We start from the raw sequence: 27,182 nt of genomic DNA, 5'->3' as shown, positions 1-27,182 counted from the left end.
GCCACTTAGGTGCAAAATAATTTTCCCACATAATATTTGCACCCCCTTTCCCTCGACCCCCACAAAAGAAGAAGAAAGTGTGATTGTGATGTTGTAAAATAAGGCATAACCCAGAAACAGGTTCAGCAAAGATAAAAGACTCTTCCAGGACAACATGTAACGATTTGCATTTAAGAAGGTATTTGGCTACTGGTGAAAGGATAATGGTGAGGGGACATGTTTCCAACAAGATAGCGTTTCACCACTCAAGAGCAACTATTGAGATAACTTGGTCCTGTGTCTTCACCAGAATTGCCTGTAAAGGTGATGGGACTAAGACTGAGTCTTCTCATCTCAAAAATACGGGCTCTTATTGAAAGATACAGTCAACAGTCAAAAACAGGCATAATTGTGTTGGCTACATTTGTGCTGTTGATACATTCCTAAATCTTTTATGGTCAATGTACATGACCTATGCCATGTGCTCCCTTGGCCACTCAGAAGCCAGGGAAAAGCATGGGGTCCTTGCGAACCAACATGCTACAGCCAGACTCAAAAACAGCTGCCTCCCTCCAAGATTTCCAACAAGCACATGGATAGATCTCAAGTAGCTCCACCCTTCCTCAAACACTAATTACTATTTAAAAGAAAACGGGCCTGTCTTTTGATGAAGATTTGCACATGCAACTGGGTGGAAATACAATGGTGGAGTGTTACAATGCAGGATTTTGGCCAACTGGAAACTACTCACCTCTTGCACTGCTGAGTGGTTTCAGGTACAATGCTAGTTCTTCCACACATTTTTTGGCTTCTTCATAATGCTTGGTATCTTCAGCCCCACTATGTAGAGTTACTGGCTGTTGTTCTGGCGCCTTTGTAAAGACAGTAAGTAAATAATGAAAAGATTGTCATTTTGAAACATACTACTACTTTGGGTTCATTAAAATACAATATAACAGAAAACTGCCTAATAAAAGTGAGGCCCACCAACCATACTATTAACGAAACTACAAGCACATGGAACCTTTAATAAGACAAAAGTCACATGAAAACAAAAGTTAGAAAATTGTATGAATATAATTTTACAGGTTGTACTTCATTCAGCACAAGGTTGTGCGAAAAAGGGAACATATTATATCCGTATAATTACAACTAATGAGAATGCTGGTGTTGCATTTCACTCATAGCTGGCTTAATAGGTGAAATTTGTGTTATGAGTTCTGACTCTACATTTTTAGAGCAGTTTCTATACCTAGTCTTAAGAAAAATGAGAGCAGAGAATGATTTTTTTTTTGCACAAGTACATTTTTACTAAAGGTATCAATATTTTCATAGCCGTCTTGTATAGTTTTGGGAAATTTTGTAAAATTTATCATTAGATGAACCCAAAAATGTGGCACTATTCTTTGAACTGCATTTTTTTAAGGCAGATTTTTTACTTCTCACTTATCTCTATTTAAATTCAATCAGAAGATTTAAAGAACCATCTTATTAGTTGGAAAGACTTCCTCCTCCCCTCCTTTTCCATTGATGTCAGAAGTGGGATTCTTCCAGTTTGGGTTGTTTGAGGGGGGACAAAGGCCAACTAGCCTCTACTTGGAAACAATTTATCACTAGACAGATGACACTTCTAGACAAACCCCAAAGCTAACGTACTTTGAACTATAAAGACTGTAATTAATAGCCTGCATTCCAAGAGGAGATATGCAACAAGAGAATAACTAATGACATCAGCTGCTGGAAAGTAAAATTCCACTGTCTGCACAAGGCCAAGCTATTTCAACAGCAACTAATTAATGTTCGTGGTTTATTAGAAAGGCTGTAATTAACTTCATTCAGTCTCTGCTTTTGTTTTTCTAAAGGCGTTGCAATGATAAATTTTGCAAACTTTACTGGAATTCAAAAAGGAGCTTTCACAAACAGAACAAATAATTAAGCAAGATATATTTTATTTCATCACATAATAGTCGCACTTTCCCCTCCTTGTTTTAATCAAAAAGGGGGTGCGACTATTACATGAGGGAAAAAATCTGCATTGGTTTCTTCAGTTTCTATTGTCTTTAAAATAAAATGCCTCACCACTGAAAGGGAAAAAGGAGGAATGAATAGCTGCAAACAAACAGCTTCGTTCTGTTTGTTTGTTTTTTTAACTGTGAAGCTGTTTGGGGCTGATTCTCTCTCCCTTCTTTCCTTTCCCAAAGGAAAGGCAGTTTAAAAACAATAAAATAAAGGTCCCTGAAGCTCCACTCTTCTCTCTTCCCTCTATGGGAAGTTTTAAAAAACTGAAATAGAGGTCATCCCTCCTTCCTCCAAAGAACTCAATTCCAGGTTTTGTAAACTGCCTTGCCTCAGAAGGAGGCGGGAAGAAAGAAGAGTGGAGCTTCAGAGATCTTCATTTTACAGTTTGCAAACTGCCCTGCCTTCAGAGAAAAAAGGAAGAAGGGGAAAATCAGCCCCAAATGGAGGTATGGCTGTTGTGCAAAGAAAACAAATATACTATTTTTGGCACCTAAAATGGGAGATGCGACTACTCTGCGGTGGCAGCTTTTATACAATAAAATAAGTAATTGCTGAAGCTAAACAAAAAAGAGGAAATAATATATATTTATACATTTTGATTGATGAATCTATAAAAATGAACTATACACATCTGAATTATAATGATCTCAGGGTTTTTTTCCATTTTACGACACAGCATAACAAAAAAACTGTTTGCATTAATATCATTTGTGGGCAGGTGGAATAATTAAAAGAGAGATAGGTTTGTTTATCTTTTTTGTAGCACTGATTCAGAAAATTGCATTGGATAGACTGCATCAGATCTAGTTTTTTTAGATATGGTTATCATGTTTTTCTATGGGTGAGCAGATTGTGACAGGTAGAGGGCATATGTTCTGCATCTCCAAAACTAGAGCCAATAGGGGGAAACTGGTGCTATTTTTGGAATCAGTAGGTCAAATATACCTTGAAACAGGGCTAACATTTGAGGCACCAAAATGTGTATTTGCCAGTGTGGTTGCTACAATTATTACACTGTTTAGCCAGTGACTCCATCTCCACATCTAAAGAATAACCAGGAGGGACTGCCACTCCACCCTGAGTAAACACAGCAATGGCATGGAGTTAAGTAGGCTGGCTCTTTCTTCAAGCCTAGTTTCATTTTTTAAAAAAAATCTTAGACAGGTCAACTGCTGATTTCTCCAGGAAAGGTTTCACTGAGGAGAAAATAAATTCTATGGGGCTGTTGGAGATACAATGCAACCCTTGCTTTGCTCACTATAACCCTAAAATTTGCTTAAGATATTCCCTGAAATACTTCCTATCTTCTCCAGGGTTTCTCTTTATCACTAATATGGTCCCTGGGAGCCCAAAGAGGAATTCATTTGCAGATTGCTGGACTAATCATTGGACTAATATCTTAACAGTTTTTGTATTACACTTTTCGTTTTGGAATATCAATTTTTTAAATGCTAAACTGAAATAATTTTAAATTCCAGTGTTATTTAAGAAGCCTGTTGGATTCAACAGTAATTATCAGCCAAAAATGGTTTGTAAAAGTGAACAATCTTTTTATGAAGTTGTTTTATATACAAGGGATACACCAACCATAATCACTTCTAATGCAACACCATCCCTACACACTACTTCCCGGATGATCCTAAAGGAGGATCACAGAGAAAATGCCTGCTCTGATATTACTGTTATCAGCACTACAGCAGTCGAGATTGCTGGGAGATATCTGAAATGACAGCTCCTAGGACAGTGAAGAAACCATGCCTTCAGTAAAGATCTCTGAGGGACAGGAGACTCTTTCACCTCTACAGACTGGAGTGGTTCCATCTTCCTACCCTTTCATGAAGTGATGTATGTGTGCACATGCATGTACACATTGGGAGGGGAGGGCCAGCATGCATGTACATCTTCTTCCTCATTCAACTAATTCTGGGACAAAATGTGTACCTTCATATGCCTTTCACACTGTTCTCTTAAAAACCACAAACTGTTATTTGATATTAAAATCAAAATAACAAAAGAGAAGTCTCCACCTTAGCTGCATTTCTCCACAATATACTCAATTTACCAATCATTTGAGAAATATATAAATAAAATGCATTGAATGTTGACTTTATCACCTTCATGTCAAAAAAAATTTGGTCATTTTAAAACTTTGTTCATTTCCTCCATAAGGTTTTGGAAATATAAGCCTGTTCATCCCACAATAAACAGGCCTACTGGAAAAGTGGATTTATCCCACCCTCACCGCCCCCAAAGGCCAACAGGCCAAGGCCAAGGAAGTCTTACCTGGGCACCCACAAGTTGCAGCAAAGCTGAATTCACAGGAAGGTGCTCAATATCTGTATTGATAGTGGTCTGGTCAAAGGGGCATGCCTTGCGGTGGAGCTTATTCAGGCACATCTTGCATACAGTGTGGCCACAGCCCAGGCTGATGGGCTTCCGGATTGTTTCGTCGAACGTTTGTGTGCAAATAGGACAGGAGAGAAAATCCGTCCATTGTGGAGCTTGTACAGGCATTGCTTCAGGTGTTACTTCACAAGACAAAATCTAAAGCAGATTCCACTGGAATCAATTTGTTTTAAAAAATGTTTTAAATATCTTCTGTAAGTACAGACAATCAGCACATAGTGTGAAATATAACCTGAAAGAGAAGAAAGAAACAATTAGCTATTAGATTTTACGTCCAATGAGAGGGAGGGAGTCTACATGCATTCTTAAAGATTGTTTTTATAGTCCTGAAGGGTCGGCTTTTTTCTCAAAAAGTTTTTTTGGTCCCAAATTGCCTTTGGGAACAATGGAAGGGTAAAAGTCATTTTCATCATATTTTCATTTTGGAATGTGACCCAGGTCTACTCCTATTATAATACCTAAAATTTCTCACAGGGGGCACAAATGTGATGAAAATTGTCCCCACACCACCAGAGTGTTTTGGGGCAAGGAATAGTTTGTGAACATTTCTGCATTGGGTAGCCTTCTAAGGTCTCCTAGAGGTGGGCTAATTCAGATTTCCTACCTTACGATGGAAACCCATCTCATTATTGATAAGGAAAGTTTGCCATATGAATAATGCACATGTAAGCCAATTGTTTTCATATTACTTGAATATGTTAACTTACAATTAGGTATATGTTGCTCTCGAAATTTTAGATTCACGTTAGAATGCCAAGGAATGGCTGCTCTGTCAACTTTCTAGTCTCATGATAAAAATCTAATAAGCACACTTTCATGAAAAACTTCAACCATCTCCACAACACCTATACAAAGCTATTAACTTCAATTTGTAAAACAAAGTACATGTGTGTGCTCACACACACAAAGCATAAAAAGAGTAACTGCTTGATCAATAACTCATCTAGTATTTCTGGTTTTCAAAAGTCTATGTCACAAGAGAGCAGCTACAGGAGTTTTTTGCATAGAGAGCGATAATTATGTAATACCTCGTAAAATCTAAAAGGGTGAGCAGTCCATTCCATTCGTCTCTATTATTACGCTACTATATACCACTTTCAAAACTGTAAAAAAAAGTTGCATAAGTGCATTGTTTTATTTATTTATTTACATCATTTATACCCCGCCTTTTTTCCTTCCTCTCACGGGACTCAAGGTGGCTTACAACTCCGGTACAATTCAATACCACTTGTTTTAACCACTTTACCCAGAAACTTCCATTCAGAACTGACAAAAGACTTTGAAGAATAGATGTGGGGCATTTAACATATTTAAAATTGGGTCTGTAAACTGGATATTGTGAATAATTAAACTGCCTTTGGTATATGTACTGTGCTATGATGTCACCCAATCTATCTGCCCAGATTCTGATAAATACTTAGTATCCTGGTTTATGAGAGTTATCAGCATTTTTATTTATGAGAGTTTTCATTGTGTTTACGCATAAATTATTCCAATTCCCATCATAATGATGCAATTTGTCCATATAAAATTGAATTAAATAAAAACAATTAAAAGGGTGAAAGGAGATAGGCAGATTATCTTTAAGTGCGGTTTTTCAACTAGTCATCTGTGAGCTTACACAAATGGTTATTCTGCACGAACTGAGCACACTTAGAACCATCTAGATCTCCAGAGTTACAATTCTAGTGGTAAACCCACCCACTCTGCATGCCCACTTTCCAGACCACACATGACAGCAGCCAAAGGAAACTGGAGATAACAGGGCATAAAAGGGGGGGATGGGTGGGGCTGTGTGATTTCACAAATGACTACTCAAAGAACCAGTTACAGGTAAACAACCTGTTTTTCTTCATCATGATCTCTGTGAGTCACACAAGTTGGTGACTAGCAAGTTACTAACCTAGGAGGCGGGTGTCAAGTCATACATAAAAACAGAACAGCTCTAACAGAAGTAGCAGATATAGGTATGGCTCTGGTAGAATGTGCCCAAATACTCTGAGAAGGTTGTCTACCCAGTAGTTGATATGCCAGTCAAGGCTACGACATGTAATCCCACTGATTGCCAGGGTTGATTTACTGATCTGGCTGGTTAGGCGGGTATCATCTTCCTCCCTCACCACTACATGTGTGTCCCTCCCAAAGCTGTACGTTCGGTGGAAGAGGACAACATTCCAGGTATAGATGGATATGCCAGTCCAATAGCATATGCCACCCAGTTTTATCATTGTGTGATGAAACAGATAAGGCCAACTTTGAGCCAGAGTAACACAAAGAGAGTCCTGGGGGCTTTCTGTGAGATACAATTTTCTGAACATAAAATGCCAAGCTCTTCTAATGTTCAAATAGTTAATTTATTTTTGAGATTGGAAGAGGGATCCTGAAAAAATACTGAAAACACAATATACTGATTTAAATGGAATGCAGAAATGCCTTTAGGGGGAAAAGAAATGTCTGCTCAAAAAACCTCTAACCCAATGAAAGTGCATACAGGGTTATTTGCCTCTAAGGGTGCACAACTCACTTGCCTATCCAGCAAATGTGATTGCATCGAGAAAGGCTCTTTCCAGGACAGGACTCAATTGCATGAAATCATGGACTTGAAAGGTCTCCAAAAGCAGGGGGAGGACAAGCTCAAGATACCAAGCAGGCATAGGTGAAGAAACAGGAGGTTGAAGATTTGATGAGAAAGCTTTAACAAGAGGATTTGAGAAACAACTTTCTGTTGTACTAGAATAGCCACAATGAAACAATTAATTGAAGACAAAGCAAGACCTCTATCCAGAAGAGAAACCAGAAAGTCCAAAACATTTGATACCGAAGTAGACTGGGGTTAAACAGCAAACTTTCCTAAGAACTAAGTGAGCAATTTCCATCTATATACATAACATTTTGTGGAGGGTTTGTGATTCATGAGAATCTGTGGAACCAGATGCAACAGACTGATTATGGTGTTATCAGCCAGGTTGTCAGAGGGGAGTCTTGGTATCAGGGTGTTGAACTTGACTCTCAACAGAGCGTAAGGAAATCCAGTCGATGACAAAGATACTGTTCTGTGGCAGCTTCATTCTGAAGAGTTTCTTCCCCTTTTCAGGAAATGAGATTACCCGGTGATAGACCTGTTCATTTCTTCAACTCCAAAAACAGCTGGTAAACTGGCTGGGATTTCTGGAAGTTGTAGGCCAAAACACCTGGGAACCACAAGCTGAGAACCAATGTACTAGAACAGAGGTCTTCAAACTAAGGCCCGGGGGCTGGGTATGGCCCTCCAAGGTCATTTACCTGGCCCTTGCTCAGGGTCAACCTAAATCTGAAACGACTTGAAAGCACACAACAACAACAACCCTATCTCATCAGCCAAAAGCAGGCCCACACTTCCCATTGAAATACTGATGTTTATATTTGTTAAAATTGTTCTTCATTTTAATTATTGTATTGTTTTCAAGTGTTTTTGTGCTACAAATAAGATATGTGCAGTGTGCATAGGAATTTATTTATTTTTTTCAAATTATAATCCGGCCGTCCAACAGTTTGAGGGACTGTGACTTGGCCTTCTGTTTAGAAAGTTTGAGGACCCCTATACTAAAATATTCTCTTCCCTGGGAAGATGCATAGCTATCAGAAATACATTGTGCATAGCTATGCACCAAGTCCAAAATTTGAGGGTGAGGTGGGCAGAGTGTGAATTTGAGTACCTCCTTGCTTATGTACAAGATTACTCTTGAGTTGGGTTGTTGTGTTTTCCAGGCTGTATGGCCATGTTCCAGAAGAATGGAACATGGCCATACATGGTCCATGCTTGAGTTTTTAGAGATCACCTATACAACTTTGCCCATCAGCACCATCTTGAAGCACTTGAACTTCTTGAACACATCCAAGAGTTTGAGGAGGTTGATGTGATCCTTGTATTCGATGCTGGACCACCTTCCTCTCGTCATCATGTTTCACAGCTTTGCAATGCCCCCCAACCCAGAAGTGAGGTGTACATGCTCACCGATATTGAGTTAAAGTTCACAGAATCAGAGTTGGAGACCACACAGGCTATCCAGTTCAACTATTGCAGGTGGGAGTTCCCTCAACATTCCTTCTAGCAAAATTAAGTCAAGAATGAAACAGAAATCTGGGCCTCCTTCAAAAACACCCATACAAGCACTGCTGTTTGTCCCACCTGTTCATCTCACCCTATGCACCTTGCTCCTGTATGTCAAGCTAGAGGAACTGGTGATGAAATTACATAGAGAGCTAGTGGCACTTAGCTCCTCCCTCAGCCAAGAGAGTTAGTAGCAAATGGTTCCTCTACCAAGCAGCCTTTGACCTACTTTTTGTGATCTACTTTTTATGCTGATACTCTTCCCTCCTGAGACTAGCTGCTCAGGCAGATGACCTGAAGATGATTTGAAGCTATTCACACCAAAACAATAGAATCCTACCAAGCAAACCAGCAAACCTCCACTCAATGCACAAGTCCTGCCCTAAAAAAAGACCACTCCTCAAACTCTCCCAACAAACATATCCAAATGACGCTTTTGGGCTGGAAAAGCTGTCCCAAGAGACAAAAGCTCATATTGTGCTATCTCTTCCACCTTAACCAAGAGAGCTAGTGGCAGTTAACTGGAAATTGCTGGAATGGCATGCCTTACACATATGTGGTCTCTGGCTGTCAACAAGAAGGTGGACTGAAGAAAAGATATCAGTACTGCTGTCACTTCAAAAGGTGGATTAACATGAGGGTGAAGGCACAGAGAAACCAGGATCAGAAGGGTACGCAATCAAGTGAAGGGAGTTACTGAGGTCATGAGTACAATGTAACTCAGAAGCACTTCTATATCCCAAGCTCAGAGTTCAAACTTGAGTCTCCTGTATGTAAGGTGCTGCTGAATGGAGTTGAATGTGGCCCCGATAAAGGATAGATGGAACAGATTTGAATGTGTTAACAGTGATAACGAGATCTTGAAAGAGATCACAGTTGCAACATCTTGAAAAAGTTGATATTGAGAACTGATTACAACCATCCAGTAATCTAAGTATAAGAAGAGGATGATAGTGTGGTCCCGAATACGGAATCAATAACGTCAATTCCTCACCTTGAAGTAGAGGAAGCACTTGTGAGCATGCTTGATGGTGACATGAAAATAGGTATTCATGATGTCTAGAGTTATGGTGAACCAATAATCTGTCTGCAGAAGAGAAAGAATGGAGCTGAGATATGAAACTTACAGGGGTGGTTGGATGGATGAATTCACACCCTTGATGTTGGTGATGGGTCTGAAGCAATCATTGTTCTTTGTAACAGGAACAGAAGCTTCTCTACAGAAGGGAAATAGGAACATGCTTGATTGCGCCCTTCTGGAACAAAGTTCAGGTCTTATCCCAGAAGATTTGCTTGGTAGGAGGGTCTTATCCCAGAAGTCAAATGTATAACTCCAATTCGAACTTGGCATGCCCATTCTTCACCACATTGAGAATCAAAGTATCAATGATGATAGCTGTCCAGGTTGGAAGGAAACGTAAAGGCAGTGATGGAATATGCATGGAGTGGTGTAATAGATCACAATGGCTATCCAGTTCAAACCCCTACCATGCAGAAACACAAAAACAAAGCACTCCCGACAGATAGCCAACCAGCCTCTGTTTTAAAGTCTCCAGAAAAGGAGACACCACCACAATCCGAGGCAGCATATTTTACTCAGGTGAACAAAAAATGAGATAAATTGGAAAGTAATAATCAGAATCTAGAGTAGTCTACAGAGAATTTAAATACAACAAGGTGGATATTCTGGATGCACTGTCATCCCTAGACCTCAAGGAAAGGGAGAAAACAATGAGAGGTCATGTTCTGCCAGAACAGTAGGTGCCAGATATTTGCACTAAAACTGAAGTCCTTGCTTATTTTTTTGGAAGGCCCACTTAAAAATTTCACTTGACAGTTAATGGCGTAAAGGTAATTTTGTTTAAGGACATATATTTCATTGCAGAATAGTCACACTTTTCCCATCAAAAAAGTAGGATGTGACTATTAGGTGAGGAAAAATATCTGTTGTTTCTGTTGTTTTTAAAAAATAAAATGTCTTACCTCCTTTTTTAAATTGACATGCTCTTAATATCCAAATCCACCAACCATAAAGTTGAAACATCTGCCTAGAACAATTTCAGATCATAATCCTGTTGCTTTAATTCTGCATAACAGGAAATTGTCATTCAACTGAAGACTCAATAAATCATTACTATTTGATGAGCAAGTGATACTAAGATGGTCTGGGATACTAGCAGTCATTCTGAAGATTAAAAAAAAATACACCAAAATATTGACAAAGAAAAAGACAAGAAAACTTACAGACAATCCAGGATACAATAAAAAAGATGATGAGTTGCAAAAGAATCTTCCAAATAAAGAATTTATTTCTAAAATCGAATGGTTACAAAAATGTTTTCTATTCTCACAGTGGCTGAAATTAAAAAGATGATGAAATGTGAGAAAGAGAAATGTTTTGGAGTGGCAAACAAACCAGGAAAATGGCTAGCATGTAACCTAAGAAAAGACAGCGAGAAGAGATTAATTAGAGATAGAAATTAAGACCTAACAAACCAAGATAAGATGAAGACAAGCCTTTACGAATACTAAGCATCACTTTATAACACACCAGTCTTTGAAAGGAAAGTTACAAAAGTATCTAGAAAGACAAGATTTCCTGATAAATAATGAAGAACAAAGGAGGTGACTTGATGAACCAATAACTATGGTAGAAGTTGTTAAGGCACTTGAGGAGACAAGGAAATATAATATTGTGATGGACTGGCACCACAATATTGTAAGAAATTACAACATGAACTAATTGTGTCTTTACAGGAGAGTTTTCCAAACTATATGTCATGACATGTTGGTATGTCAACTGCAATGTGTAGGTGTATCACATGAACATAACAATAAACATTTGAGTCTATTTGAAACATAGATATAGATATGGTTTTCATTAGGTATATTGTGCTCCCATCCATTTTGTTATTACAATTTAGGCATGTGTCCATATCTCAGGTACTGGTTTAACCTATGATAAAATTAAATTACTGTGTCAAGGAATAAGGCATATCTAAAAAGAAGTGTCACCAGCATGAAATGTTTGGACAGTTCTGCTTTACAGCAAACAATAAATGTCTAATTAAGGAAGACAATACAGATTCTTGGTGATAGGCTAATATAACTTCAATTCCTAAAGAGAGCTGCAATCAAGCAGATCCAAAAAAATACAGCCCAATATATCTGTTGAATACGGACTATAAAATTTTACTGCTATCCTAACAAAGAAATTGAAAAAGTTTTATAACCCACAGGAATTTTAAATCAAAAATATATCCAAGTGACAGCACTAAGTGTGTTGTGGATATTCTGTGATTATGACCCAAATAAGGCGAAGCGGATTTTTAATTTATTAGCTGTGTGTTAGTAACATGTGTATTATGTCCTGATTTACTGTAATTGTTGTCTTTATGTTCTATGTTCTGTACACCGCCACGAGTCGCCTTCGGGCTGAGAGTGGCGGTTAACAAGTGCAAATAATAAATAAATAATAAATAAATAAATATTCTGGAATATTATGCATGCATAAAGAAATGCAGGGGGCTTTGATACTTTTGGATGTGGAAAGTCTTTGATAGTGTGTCTTAATATTTTATGTGGACTATTTTGTAAAAGATGAAATCTGAAACAAACTTTCAAGAATGGATTAAACCGATGTATGATAACCAGATTTTGATCAATGAGGAATTGGCAAAACCATGCGAAATACAGAAAGCTTCTAGACATGGATGTCCTCTTTCACTACTGTTGTTAATAGTGACAGAGGTATTAAGTCAAGGAATTAGAGCTAAGAGGGATATTTAAAGAATATATAAAAATATACTCTTTTAGAAAGCGATTTAGTGATATGACCAGTAGACCTGCTGCATACTGGTGAAATCTTAAACATTATCCTTAAGAAATATGGAAAAACTGACAGGCTTTAAAACCGTTCTGGATAAAATATGACCAAAGAGGAAGAAAAAAATTAAGTGTGAAACTGAGTTTCCAGGTTTTTCATGAAGTTGACTAAAGATTACTGCAACTAGAGGGTGGTTTGAATTTTGGGTACACATCTTTTTTGTTATGATAACTAAAAATAGACTCAAGTTTTAATAATCACACTTCATAAAGAGATCAATGTGGTGAATTTTGATTAAATATAAGACTAGATTTAATCAAAATGTACACCTTTATGTTGTTCTCCTCATGTAGAATTGTTCAGAAGATAAATTTCTTTACAAGCAAAGTGGCTGATCTATAAAGATTTGTTAACACTAGACAATGATCAATATGGACAGGAATTTAAAAGGGAAGGATACCCATTGCAAACAATGGTTTGCTAATATAAGATTGATAACAACATTTTCAGATTTGTAATAGTTAAACCACAGTTTGAAAACTAACTGTACTCAGGTTGTAACTATATAACCTATATAATTTAACCTTGCTGTTAAAAAAGAAATTGAGGAAGACCAAGTGAAAGACTGACTGTGTGGTTAAATAACACCAAAATATAGGTACACAAATCCAGCTGAAAAATATTAGAAAAGGTGTCAATGAAGACTTGAATCATGATTTGAAAGATTTTTTAAAAGATGACGTACAGATGGTATTTTACACCAGATAGACTTTCTAAGATATATTGTAGGTGGTCACTCGTGGCTGAGTTTGAAGGCTGAATTGATGGAAACGTAAGCACAATGTGAACACAATACTGAGACTTTTTTTGTATGTCTTAGTCTTGCGGAGATTCAGAAATACTGGAATCAAATACATTGGATGCTGGAAAGGTTAAATTTAAAATGAGACCACAGATGTTTTTGTTAAAAGTTGTCCAGCTTTACAATGCTGGACAACCTTTAAGAAAGAAATTTGAAATATTGTTGTAATATATGATAACTGCAGTGAGAACTGTCTACACTCAGCGATAAAAAGAACCAGCTAACTCAACACATGAATAATGACTGATGAAGATCTGTGAGTTAGGCAAGGTGAATAAATTGACTGTGTTGATTAAAGGGAAATCTTTGATTAGTAATTACCAGAATCTCTGGTAATTTTGTAATCATCATAGACTAGAAGCTTAGTCTTATATGGCAAGAAACCACACCTTATCTATGCAGAAGAGAACAAACAAAGCAATGGCCCTTTACATTTGGGTATTAAGTATTTTCATGATTATGCTTGAATCCATGGAAATCTGCATCAGGATGTGGATGGAAGATTGTTAGGGCATGCCTCAGTGCAAGTAGCTTATGTCAGGACTATGTGATAGGACAGCAGCATCATGACAACACAAGAATTTGGCAGGTTAGTTTTAGCAACAGATCTACAAAACTAGTGGCAGTGGCATTTGGTACCTACAAGAAATGGTTGGGCTGTATCACTAGAGTGGAGCAGCTATACCTATTTTATCACTAACCACAGTATTGCATTCATACAAGTGTTGCAAATCAGGAGACGGGTGTATTTCCTTCACCCTTAAAAGGTTATGCACAGCTTGCTTGCTACACTTGACTATTGTGGAGTAAAATGGAGAACAAGGAAGAACTTAAAGTTGGTCTCTACTGGTAGCAAATGTCAAAGCCAGACATTTCAATCCTAATTGAAGTTGCCAAGAAAGCCTCAAACAAGAAAGTCCCGTAACATGTGCAATAAATAAAGCTTAAATTGAGCAAGATAAGGGGCTTTTCCTTTATTAATTACTAGCTTGGGGACCCGGCGTTGCCCGGGTTATTAGAGAAAGTGGGTAATGGCGGTTCTGTATGCCAAGTTTGGTCTTTATTGGTCTTTGGATAACGGCTGCATTATTTTCAGGAAGTGAGTGAAGGTACTTGAAGTCCCATCATCCATGGCCTATCCTCCTACAAATAGCAGCAGGATATAGAGTGGGTCATGGGGGCTCTGTGTGCCAAGTTTGCTCTTTATCAGTCATTAGATGAGGGTGGCAGTGGTGTCAGTAAGTGAGTGAAGGTACTGCAAGTCCCATCACCCAAAGTCCATCCCCTTTCAAACTGCAGCAGGACGTAAAGTGGGTCATGGGGGCTCTGTGTGCTAAGTTTGGTCTTGATCAGTCATTGGATGAGGATCACAGCAGTCTCAGAACATGGGTGAAGGTACTGCAAGTCCCATAATCCATAGTCTCCCTCAAACATCACCAGAATGTTGAGTTGGCCATGGGGGCTCTCTGTGCCAAGTTTGGTCTTTCTTGGTATTTGGATGAGTGTCACTGTGGTTTCAGGAAGTGAGTGAAGGTACTGCAAGTCCCCTCATCCATTGTCCGTCCTCCTCCAAACAGCACCAGGATGTAGAGTCGCTCATGGGGGCTCTGTGTGCCAAGTTTGGTGTTGATTGGTCATTACATGAGGGTTGCACCAGTCTTAGGAAGTGAGTGGAGGTACTTGAAGTCCCATCATCCATAGTCTGTTCTCTCCCAAACCTCACCAGAATGTTGAGTTGGCCATGGGGGCTCTGTGTGCCAAGTTTGGTCTTCATCAGTCATTGGATGAGGGTCTCAGTGGTTTCACTGAGTGAAGGTACTCTAAGTCCCATTGTCCATGGTGCATCATCCTCTAAACCGTACCAGGATGTAGAGTGCATCATGGAGACCCAGTGTGCCAAGTTTGGTCCTTATCGGAAATTGGATGATGTTTTGCAGTGGTCTCAGGAATTGAGCGAAGGTACTGCAAGTCCCAAAATCCATGCACGATCCACAGTCAAACCTCACCAGGGCATAAAGTGGGTCATGAGAGGTCTATGTGCCAAGTTTGGTGTTGTTCAATCATTGTTGAGGGTTGCAGCAGTCTCGGAAAGCGAGTAGAGGTACTTCAAGTCCCATCATCCATGGCATGCCCTACTCCAAACCGTATTAGGATGTAGAGTGGGTCATGGGGGCTCTGTGTGCCAAGTTTGGTTTTGTTTGGACATTAGATGAGGGTTGCAGCAGTCTTGGGAAGGGAGTGGAGGTACTTCAAATCCCATCATCCATGGTCTGTCCTCCTCGAAAGTGCACCAGGATGTAGAGTGGGTCATGGGGACTCTGCTTGCCAAGTTTGGTCTTGATCAGTCATTGGCGAGGGTCGCAGTGATCTCAGGAAGTGAGTGAAATGATTGCAAGTCCCATCATCCATTGCCAAATTCTTCCAAACCACACCAGGATGTAGAGTGGGTCATGCAGGCTCTCAGTGTAAATTGTGGTCCTGTTCCATCATTGTTGGCAGTTGTAATGGTCTTAGGAAGGGAGTTTAGGTATTGTAAGTCCCATCGTCCATGGTGCATCTCCTTCAAACTGCACCTGGATGTAGAGTGCGTCATGGAGACTCAGTGTGCCAAGTTTGGTATTTATCGGTAATTGGATGAGGGTTGCAGTGGTCTGAAGAATTGAGCAATGGTACTGCAAGTCCCATAATCCACGGTCCATCCCCGGCCAAACCACACCAGGACGTACAGTGGGTCATGAGAGGTCTATGTGCGAAGTTTGGTCCTGATTAGTCATTGGATGAGGTTAACAGCGGTCTCAGAATGTGAGTGGTGGTACTGCAAGTCCCATCATCCATGGTTCATCCTCCTCCAAACTGCAGTAGGATGTAGAGTGGGTGATGGGGGCTCTGTGTGCCTATTTCGGTCTGTATTGGTAGTGTTCTGACCCAGCCCCCGGCCTTTCCTTTCCTCTCTTTCTCATCTCGGAATGTTGGATTTGAGGCTGGCCAATCAGAGACCATATGCAAATTTCCTTCTGTCATGCCCCGTTTCTGCCATGAGCCCTCTTCTCCACCAGGGGCTCCTATTGAAGCTGGCCAATTAGAGACCATATGCAAATAGCACCACTGCGGCAGCCAATCCGAATGTTGGAACTTTCAGGCCGGCCAATCAGAACGCTGCCACATACCCCTTCCGCCCTCTGTCCGCCCTCTGTCCTATACAAACAAACACTCTTCTTTATTATATATATAGATATAGATTTTTTTAATTCAAAGTGTCCTAGTTTAATGCTCAAAATAGTATATCATGCTGGGCAATATTGTGACAGTTGCAGAGAATGTAGGTTTTTCTATCCCCACCATTGGAATGCAGACCTGATTTCGCCCTCTCTTTAACTTGCTACCATTTTAAAATTGGAGCTGAAATCTGAAATATAGGTTGTAGAAAGCAGTACTCTATGCAAATAAAATGGCAAATCACAAATACAGCTATAAGAGTACAAAGAATTTTAATATTTATCTTGTGAATACACATCATGAAATATGAACTATAGTTTTTTTATTAAGAACTGGTAAGGAATGCTACTTGGGGAGCTAATAACATATGTAAGATTTCCACATATGTAAAAACTGAAGTCATGTAAAAATTCTGTTTAAAATGGAAACTGAGATCAGAATTAAATGCATACAATGCTTTCTTATCAAAGCTAAATGTGGGACTCATGCTGAAAGAACAGAACAATGTATTCTGTGCTCTTGTCATTTTGATTGAACAACACAATTTTCACTGTACATTAGACTGCCACAAGCTGTTGCTCTTCAGATCTTTTAGACTTTTGCCAATCAATATGCTGATCGGGGATGATGACAGTTGTAGCCCAACAAATCTGAAAGGCACCCAAAACATGTTACAGATTTTGTTGAGGAATATCTGGCACAGGTTGGTCATTCACTGAAAAAGCCCGAGTATACAAAAAGAAACCAGTTCACTACAGTTCAGAGATTCTAAGATCCTAATCCAGAGGAAGTCAACTTGTCATGGTTACAGTTATACTGATAGTCTGTAACCGCACCCAATGATATGTCAATTACCCAATCTCACAATATATCGCAGTTTTCACTATCCGCTTCTCATCCCTAATATAAAGTAATTCTGCAGTTGTACGCACATTTAATTGGCAGTCCTAAAGGACTCAATTAGACTCATTTCTAACACTGTGGTTTTTCCGGAACAGGTGGAACTAGAAAATTTTCCAGTCCTCTAACCGTGCTGTCTCTGATTTAATATATTTGGCTAAATACTATAGCCAAACGATGGATTTTGAAGAGGTATGAATATAAGGCGAAAGGGAAAAACATGTCAAAAGGAAGGTGCATCAAGGCCCTTGTTATGACCACCTTCCATCTGGAAATCTACATCCACAATATGAAAGACCATGTGAATCCAGAAAATCCCACAGTCACTTATGGACCCACTGCCAAAACTCTACCTTTGAAAGACAATCATAGTCATGAGTGATCGCCTATGACATTCAAACACAATCAAGTCTTTATATGGAAAATATTTTATTGGAATAGTTTAACATAAATGTTAAACTTATCTTATATTGAACAAAAATGTGCTACCTATAGGTTATTACCACAAGATAACGATACCAAACATGTTATATTTAAAGTATAACTTAATTTTGCTGAGGAATATCTGGCACTTTTTTTGGTCTTTCCCTTTCAACATTAGGGTTTACTGAGGCTTATTAACGCTTTCCCCTAGAATCAATCTCTCTCTCTCTGTATGTGTGTGTATGTATGCATATGTGTGTGTGTGCTATATCTAACCCATTCAGCATGACTGCAATATAGATAACTGTGTATGTGTGAGTGTACGTGGCAGTATACTTTGTGTTGAAAACCTTAACAACAACAACAACTTTATTCTTATATCCCACCTCCATCTCCCCGAAGGGACTTGGGGCAGCTTACATGTGGACCAAGCCCAATATAAACAAGGTTGCAAAGTAACACAATTAAAAATCAACTGCATTAAAACAATAAAACCAATAAAATCTAAGACATCATAAAACATAACGAAGCAACAAACAACCAATACATATATACAATTCCGATTTTTTTTTTCATTTCCACATCTCTACATGTTTGTGAGTGAATATCCTGTCCAGAAGTTGGCTACTATGAGACATACACAGTGCAGGGTCTAAATACCACAAAGGCACCAGATCTCTTTTGATCTTGGAAACTAAGGAGGGTCAGCCCTAGTTAGTACTTGGATGGGAGACAGTCAATGAATACCAGCTGTTGCAGACTATAATTTTGAGTATTTCCTGCTAAGAAAATCCCATGAGAAATTAAGTTAAGCACTCCCCATCCCTCCTGCTTTCCATTCCTCCTTAACTGTACCCTACCTTTCAAAGCCCCATTTTTTATGTATAAGGATATATACCCAATAAAAAATATTTTTAAAAAGAAATTCATAGGATCATAATTCAACAGTTGGCTTGAGAGCACACACATACATAGCCACTGTTATCTCTAGCAAAGAAAAAATCTTTTTTATTTATTTACTGTTATTGTAGAATATTGTTTACTGGGCAGCCAAAAGATTAATTTTTTTTGCTTATTATAGGGAGTAGCCACAGAAGGTCTTCTACAGAACATTTTAAACTACAGGAGGAACATACAGAGAAATGCAGTCCTTCAGGCATCTTTGTCACAGAATTCTAAAGTTGGGAGAGGCTACAAGGGCCATCTAGGAATAGGTCCTGCTTTAAATAGGCAGAACTAACCCTTTAAATTTTATCTACAAACAGACAGGATGCCACTGCAACTGGCATTGCACCAATGTGATATAATCTAGTCCTTGTTAAGTTACCCAGTGAACACATTATGAATTATTCGTTGTTTCTAACCCTTCTTCAAAGGCAGATCCCACAGAGCACACTATGATATTTTAAACTGAAGGCTACCAAAGGCTGTATCACTAAGGTCAGGGTCTGTCTGGTGAAAATATTCTATCTATAACGGAAAATCTTTTCCTGCCCCCTCCAGCATATCAGCAGGATCTAGACCTTCTTCCCAATTCCACTTTTACTCTCCAAAAACAAAAATCATTTGAAAACAACAACAAGAGATAATTAAATAAATTTCTATTCCAGCAACATTTGGAGGGTCAAAGATTTTCCACAAATCCAACAAGTACATGGGAAAAGGACATGTTTTTCCTACATTACAATGCATATTAGATGAATCAAAAATTACATTCCAACTTAAAGAAAATACTCTTTGTCTAAAGTGTCACTGGCTTCCACTCAATGATCCACACTAGTAAGTCATTGGACCACGAGTGCTAGGCAGTTATGAGTGCCAGTACTTTGGATCCCAATAGTGAATGGGAATAAATTAATGATACAGCATATGAACTTGTATATACATCTCAAAAATATCTAATACCGATATCTCACCAGGGTATTGAAAGGGACCCAATAACTTGCTAGTGGACTTTAACCATGGGAACCAGTATGCTAAGACTATCATATAAGAGGGGAAACCCCTAACAGCTAGCAAGGTAAATACTCTTTCATATTAAAATACTGGTAACTAAAATCCTATTTCATAAATTTCAAACAAAAATAATTTTCCAATGTCTTAAAATACTACATCACTTTAAAATGTAGCTTGGAAGATAAATAAAGCAATATAACACACAAGCTTCATTTGCTGTTAACACATTAAATAGATTCTTGGTGAGCTATTTCACAGGGCTGACTTCCTCCCCAAAATTTACTCTTTATTGGAAAATGCATGGGGATTTTGTTTCATCCGAGTCAGGGCAGGATTCCCAAGCTTAAAATTTCATTTCCTAGAAAGCAGACTTTTTTTCCCTTTCCAACCTTAAACCTGACAACGAAAATCATATTGTTGATTAATATGCTGATATTTTTCATGAGTCTCTTGCGGGAGAGCTAAAGTAGGGTATAAATAAATATAATAATATCTTTAATATCTATCTTTGATTTGTTTGATTTAATTTTTATTCTATTTCTATTTATGATGTCATGTATGTTTTTTTCTCATGTTATGAGCCACCTGAGTCCCTTTGGGGAGAGGGAGTGGAATATAAATAAAGGTTTATTATTATTTATTACTATAACATGAGGAATGGTGGGAAAGCAGTTGTGTTCTAGGAAATTGAAATGCCATTTCTTTTTCTCAAGCTAGAAAGTGAGGCTACTTTTTATAAAGAGGAAACAATAACAAAAATCAGACCCAATCTAATGGCCCTTTCTTACATGTCCTTTGAATATATGAGAGAGAATTTCCCCCTAAAAGCTAGACCAATGAGCAGATGGCAGGAGAAGAATCTTTTAATGTGCAAAACTAAGGCAAGAGCAGCACACTGTGCTGGAGAGATTGTCAGGAAATAAGCCCATATCATATGATCATATGTGGTGATCATGTAAAATTATACAAAAAAAATGGGAAACGGTATTTAAATAAATAAGAGCAACAATAAAAACAGAGATAGAGAATACACCAAAATCAGCACTGCTACTTATACATAACAATACAATTCCCTCACAAGAGAAGGAATTGGTCTCTAATTTACTAACAGCAGCAAAATTATTAATAGTAAAGAATTGGAAAGAAAGGAAATTCGACTAGAAGAATGATACAGAGATATCTGGAACATAGCTATTAATGACAAGTTGACTTCTGATTTTAAAGTTAAAAAGGGACTATCAAAAGAAACAGATTTGTGGAAAATACAGAGAGAATTTATTGAGTATTTGTTTAATGAGGGAAGGGGATACAAGCTGACAACAAGCAATTAAATTTTGAATTTGTGAAACAAGATGAGTTTGTTGGTCCTGGAGAAGCTGGCACAAAATAAGGGTAAGGGGAGTAGGAAAATATAATAATAATAATAATAATAATAATAATAAAATAAAAATATGCGTAGTACAGTACAGTACAGTACTATAAATAGTTTATGCTCCAACTGTGGAAAGTTCAAATACGATAAGAAGTATACTTAAGGTGTATTTGATTTTTCTTCTTTTTATTTGTGTAAAACAGTGGTTCCCAACCTTTTTTTTTTTTTAACCAGGGACCGCTCTGACCAGGGATTCCAACATTAGTATCAAAAGGGTTACAAATCAGTTTTTGGTCAACTTCATATTCGGTTTATTTGGGGTGCTGATTCAGAAAATTGCATTGTATTGACCACATCAGCTCAAATTTCTAATACAGAACATATGCCATTCAGTAGTCGCCATCTGCTTGGCCACAGAAAGCCATATTTAATAAGCTTTCGCACTATAAGAGGGTTTCGCGAGACCAGTCGCTCTCGTTGCAACAGTGTTGAAACTATGAGGCCAAAGACCATATTTTTATTCTTGAAAACCACTGGTGGTCCATGGATCACAGGTTGGAAACCATTGGTGTAAAATATGGCATACTCCCCTGTCCAAGATATTGTAAAATGGGGAAAGGATGTATACTTATGGACTTTGATGATAAATAAAAATAAATTTAAAGAGTAGCTCACACAGGGCCCCCTAATCCCTTACTCAGGCCCCTTCCACAAAGCTATATAACCCAGAATATCAAGGCAGAAACTCCCACAATTATCTGCTTGAACTGGGATATCTGAGTCCACACTGCCATACAACCCAGTTCAAAGCGGAAAATGTGGAATTTTCTTCAGCTATGTGTAAGGGGGCTCAGAAGCAATGCTCACCAGAGCCATGGTAGACCTTTTTCTCCCTTCTGTTTACTTAGGCCACAATACTCACAAGCAGTTAGGGCCCTTTCCACACTGCTGGATAAAAGCCCACATTTTCTGCTTTGTACTGGAATATATGACAGTGTGGACACATATAATTTAGGGCCCTTCCACGCAGCCCTATATCCCAGAACATCAAGGCAGAAAAATCCCACATTATCTGAGTGTAGACTCAGATAACCCAATTCAAAGCAGGTACTGTGGGATTTTCTGACTTGATATTCTGGGATATAGGGCTGTGTGGAAGGACCCTCAGAATATCAAGGCAAAAAATCCCACAATATCTGTTTTGAACTGGGTTATCTGAGTCCACACTGCCATATAGGAAATAATTCCCAGCAAAATGTCCTCAGAAGCATTTTAACTACTCGTTGGGTTGCTCTCCCTTTATTTCTTTTAAAATCCTCTTACCAGATACATCCTACCTCTGTTCATGCCCAGCGTTTATTTTTAAAATTTTAAACTACTGGCCCGGCCATAGTTTTTTAAATCCTTGCGTGTTATTGTTTATATGTGATTTATATTAATTGTATTGTTTTATTTGCTTACTGCTTTTTATTTTATTGATGTGTTGTCGGGTTTGGCCTCATGTGAGCTGCTCTGAGTCGCCTCGGGGAGATGGTGGCGGGGTATAAATAAAGTTTTATTATTATTATTATTATTATTATTATTATATACTAGCCGTCCCCTGCCACGCATTGCTATGGCCCAGTCTATATATATGTGTGTTTTGTATGTGTTTATATGTGTGTATATATTTGTGTATCTGTGTATATGTGTGTGTGTATATATATATAGATAGAAATATAGATATGGATAGATATGTGTGTGTGGGGGGGGTATGTTTGGGTGTATATATGTGTGGGCATATGTGTATATATGTGTGCATATATTTGTGTGTTTATAAGTGCATATGTATATTTACGCAAAAAGCACTGGCCATCCACAAGAAGATGGAACCAGAGAGAGGAGACCTTGCTGCCATCAACAAAAGTCCAGCTTAAAAACTTAATATGGACATGCCACTAGTTTTACCTACCCACGCCGCTGCCCAAACCCTATTTTAAGGAATTAATCAATTTTTAATCTTTTAATTTTTTTATCTTGTAATTGCACAATCATTTAGGAGTGGGTTGACAGGCCAGTAGGCCGGGATGCCTTGTATTCATATATGGTTTTACTGTATGTATGGGCAAGTGTGTATGTTTTGCATGTTTTGATATGGTCAAAATTGACTATAAAGAATCAATCAATAAAGAATTGTTGGGTTATATGTATATTGTGTGTATGTGTATGCTTGTCTTTATGCATACTTGTGTTTATATATGTGTATGTATGTGTGCATGTGTATATAGGTGTGTGTATATAGATGTGTGTGTGTGTATATTTGTGTGTGCTTGGGTATAGATAGACGTATGTGTATGTATGTGTGCATATGTATATGTATTTGAGTGTGTGTGTATATATATATATGGTGTATTTTGGCTGTTTTTAAGTCTGTTCTGCTGAGGGTTTTTTGTATTTTTAGTGGTGATGAAAACTCATTGGACTGTTAGGCGTATTATGTCAAAAATTGGTGTCAATTCATCTAGTGGTTTCTGAGTTATGTTAATCCCACAAGCGAACATTACATTTTTATTTATATAGATTCCAGTTCAAAGCAGACAATGTGGCGTTTTATTCAGTTGTGGAAGGGGGCTTTGCTTTGTAAATCAGAATATCAAGGCAGAAAATCCCAGATTATCTGCTTTGAACTGGAATATATGTCAATGTGGGATGATATTCCAGTTGAAAAGAGATACTGTGGGATTTTCTGCCTTGATGTTCTGGGTTATAGGCCTGTGTGGAAGGGCCCTTGGAGAAAATATCCCAAACGTTGTCAATTATAAGCTTGATTTATGCCAAAGCAATCTGCCATCATGCCAAACACGCCTGAGATCCTTGGTTTAATGTATTTTTTTTCTACCCAATGTAGACAAATCCACACCTCTTTCAAGAGAAAGGATTAAACAGCCGGGGGAAGAAGTCTAACACCTGCCACCACCCCCTTCCCCCCCCCCCCTCAGTTTGTTGAGAAGACACAGCGCCAGGGAAGGAGGCAAATCGAGCTCGGCAAAAGCCTGCGGCCTAGAGACAAGGAGGGGGCAGAGCAGAGGCGAGGCCTGGCTGAAGCAGGCGCCCTGAAAGGAGGGACGGGGCCCGGTCTTGCCCCCGAAGGCAGGAGCGGAGGGGGAGGCGCGAGTAGGCCGGAGCCTCCGCCCTATTGTTCTGCCCAGGCTCCCTCTCTCTCTCTCTCTCTCTCTCTCACCTCACGGCGGCGGCAGCTCCTCTCAGCTGCGGAGCACAGGCGCGGCCGTGGCGCCCACCTCGTCTTGGCCCAGGAGCAGCGGCAGCAGCAGCAGCGAGCTCTCCTCGGCCCCGGCCGCCTCTCCCCTCCTCTGGCCCTCGGCGGCGGCGGCGGATGCGTCGGCCAGGGCCGCCTCTGCAGCAGGGGCCATCTTGGGTGCCTCCGCGCTTCCTTCCCTCAGCACCACCGCCACCAGCAGCAGCACCAGGCCCGCCTCGCCTCCGCGGGCGTCGCGGCTCATGCGCGGCTCTTCCTCCCCCCGCCCTTCCTCCCTTCCTTCCTTGCTTCCTGCTGCCGAGAGGGGCGGGGCCAGGCCAGGAGGCACTCCGCTTCCGGGTTTGCGCAGGAAGGCGCCCCGAGTGGCCTTCTTCAGCCAGGCCGCAGTGGCTTTCCTCTCAAGCCCCCCACACTCTCAAGCAGGGCCCAGGCACTGTACTAGGCCCAAGGCTCCTCACTCCCTCAGGCATGATACCCTGAACTCAAGCCAAGGCAACTCCCTCCCTGTTATTTATACACTGAACTCAACCTAATGCAACTCCCTCCCTCAGTTACTGTACACTGGACTCAACTCAAGGCAACTCTCTCCCTCAGTCATGTTACACTGAATTCGACCCAATGCAACTCCCTCCCCCAGTTATTACACACTGAACTCGACCCAAGTATCAAAATGTACTCAACCCAAAGCAACTCCCTCACTCAGTTATTATACACTGAACTCAAGCCTATGCAACTCTCTCCCTCAGTCATGATACACTGAACTCAACCCAATGCAATTCCCTCCCTCAGTTATACACTGAACTCAAGCCTATGCAACTCGCTCCCTCAGTTATACACTGAACTCAACCCAATGCAATTCCCTCCCTCTGTTATTAAACACTGAACTCAACCCAATGCAATTCCCTCCCTCTGTTATTAAACACTGAACTCAACCCAATGCAACTCCCTCCCTCAGTCATGATACGCTGAACTTGACCCAATGCAACTCCCTGTTATATACTGAACTCAACCCAATGCAACTCTCTCCCTCAGTTATGATACACTGAACTCAACCTAATGCAACTCCCTCCCAAAGTTACTGTAGACTGAACTCGACCCAATGCAACTCCCTCCCTCAGTTATTATACACTGAATTCAACCCTATGTAACTCCTTCCCTCAGTTATTATACACTGAACTCAACTCAATGCAACTCTCTCCTTCAGTCATGTTACCCACTGAACCCGACCCAATGCAACTCCCTCCCTCAGTTATTTATACATTGAACTCAACCCAGTGCAACTCCCTCCCTCAGTTATTACACACTGAACTCAGTCCAATGCAACTCCCTCCCTCAGTTATTTATACATTGAACTCAGTCCAATGCAACTCCCTCATTTATACATTGAACTCAACCCAATGCAGCTCCCTCCTTTTATACCTTTTTTTGCCATGTCAGGAGCATCCTGTTGTGAGAGAATTGGCCGTCTGCAAGGACGTTACCCAGGGGATGCCCAGATGATTTTGATGTTTTAGCATCCTTGTGGGAGGCTTCTCTCATGTCCCTGCATGAGGAGCTGGAGCTGATAGAGAGAGCTCATCTGCCTCTCCCCGGATTCGAACCTGCGACCTGTCGGTCTTCAGTCCTGCCGGCACAGGGCTTAAACCCACTGCGCCACCGGGGGCTCCTTTTACATTGAACTCAAGTCTATGCAACTCTCCCTCAGTTACTGCACACAGAAGTCAACCCAAACAACTCCCCCACTCAGTTATTGTACACTGAACAGGCATTCGACGAGTGAGTCAACACCCTGAGATATGGATGGAGGATGAAGAGCAACGATTTTAGTGTGACGACTGACCATTATAGTTATTGATTGTAATTGCTGTTTTAATGTTTTACTGTAATATGTATTATGATGCTTTATTGATTGTATGTGATATTATGGTTGGAAACCGGTCTGAGTCCCTCAAGCGAGGTGAGAAGGTCGGTATACAAAACTTTTAAATAAATAAATAAATAAACTCAAGTCTATGCAACTCTCTCCCTCAGTTACTGTACACTGAACTCAACCCAATGCAATTCCCTCCCTCAGTTATTACACACTGAACTCGACCCAATGCAACTCCCTCCCTCAGTTATTTATACATTGAACTCAACCCAGTGCAACTCCCTCCCTCAGTTATTACACATTGAACTCAACCCAATGCAACTCCCTCAGTTATTACACACTGAACTCGACCCAATGCAACTCTCTCCCTCAGTTATGATACACCAAACTCAACCTAATGCAACTCCCTCCCTCAGTTACTGTACACTGAACTCAACTCAATGCAACTCTCTCCTTCAGTCATGTTACCCACTGAACTCGACCCAATGCAACTCCCTCCCTCGGTTATTTATACATTGAACTCAACCCAATGCAACTCCCTCCCTCAGTTATTTATACATTGAACCCAACCCAATGCAACTCCCTCTCTTAGATATTTATACACTGAACTCAACCCAATGCAACTCCCTCCCTCAGTTATTACACAATGAACTCGACCCAATGCAACTCCCTCCCTTAGTTATTCTACACTGAAGTCAACCCAGTGCAACTTCCCTCAGTTATTACACACTGAACTCAACCCAAGGCAACTCCCTCCCTCAGTTATTTATACATTGAACTCAACCCAATGCAAAACCCTCCCTCAGTAATTTATACACTGAACTCAACCCAAGGCAACTCTCTCCCTCAGTCATGATATGCTGAACATGATATGCTGAACTCGACCCAATGCTACTCCCTCCCTCCTTTGATGCAATTCTTGAGTATTGTTGTCAGCCCAGTAGCACATGTTTTGTTTGTTGACGGATCTACACAAATTAAAATGGGCTTCATCACTAAAAAAACAA

The 27,182-nt window shown here is 39.7% G+C and overlaps 1 protein-coding gene across 2 annotated transcripts in view; it reads right to left on the bottom strand.

The window, feature by feature from the left end:
- Positions 1-24,575, bottom strand: part of RC3H1 (ring finger and CCCH-type domains 1) — a 61,193-nt gene extending 36,618 nt beyond the window's left edge. For both annotated transcript variants that reach the window (XM_060774394.2, XM_060774395.2), the window contains exons 1-3: positions 24,270-24,575; positions 4,282-4,636; positions 731-851 (exon numbers count right to left, since the gene is read on the bottom strand). In XM_060774394.2, the coding sequence (XP_060630377.2) occupies positions 731-851; positions 4,282-4,512 (352 nt within the window). In that variant the 5' untranslated portion in view covers positions 4,513-4,636; positions 24,270-24,575. The remainder of the gene's footprint in view (positions 1-730; positions 852-4,281; positions 4,637-24,269) is intronic.
- Positions 24,576-27,182: the final 2,607 nt, after the last annotated feature.

This window comes from Anolis sagrei, chromosome 4 (genome assembly GCF_037176765.1).
Source record: "Anolis sagrei isolate rAnoSag1 chromosome 4, rAnoSag1.mat, whole genome shotgun sequence".
Taxonomy (NCBI): domain Eukaryota; kingdom Metazoa; phylum Chordata; class Lepidosauria; order Squamata; family Dactyloidae; genus Anolis; species Anolis sagrei.
Note: the sequence above shows the minus strand (reverse complement) of the source record. Positions and strands in the feature narration are given on the sequence as shown.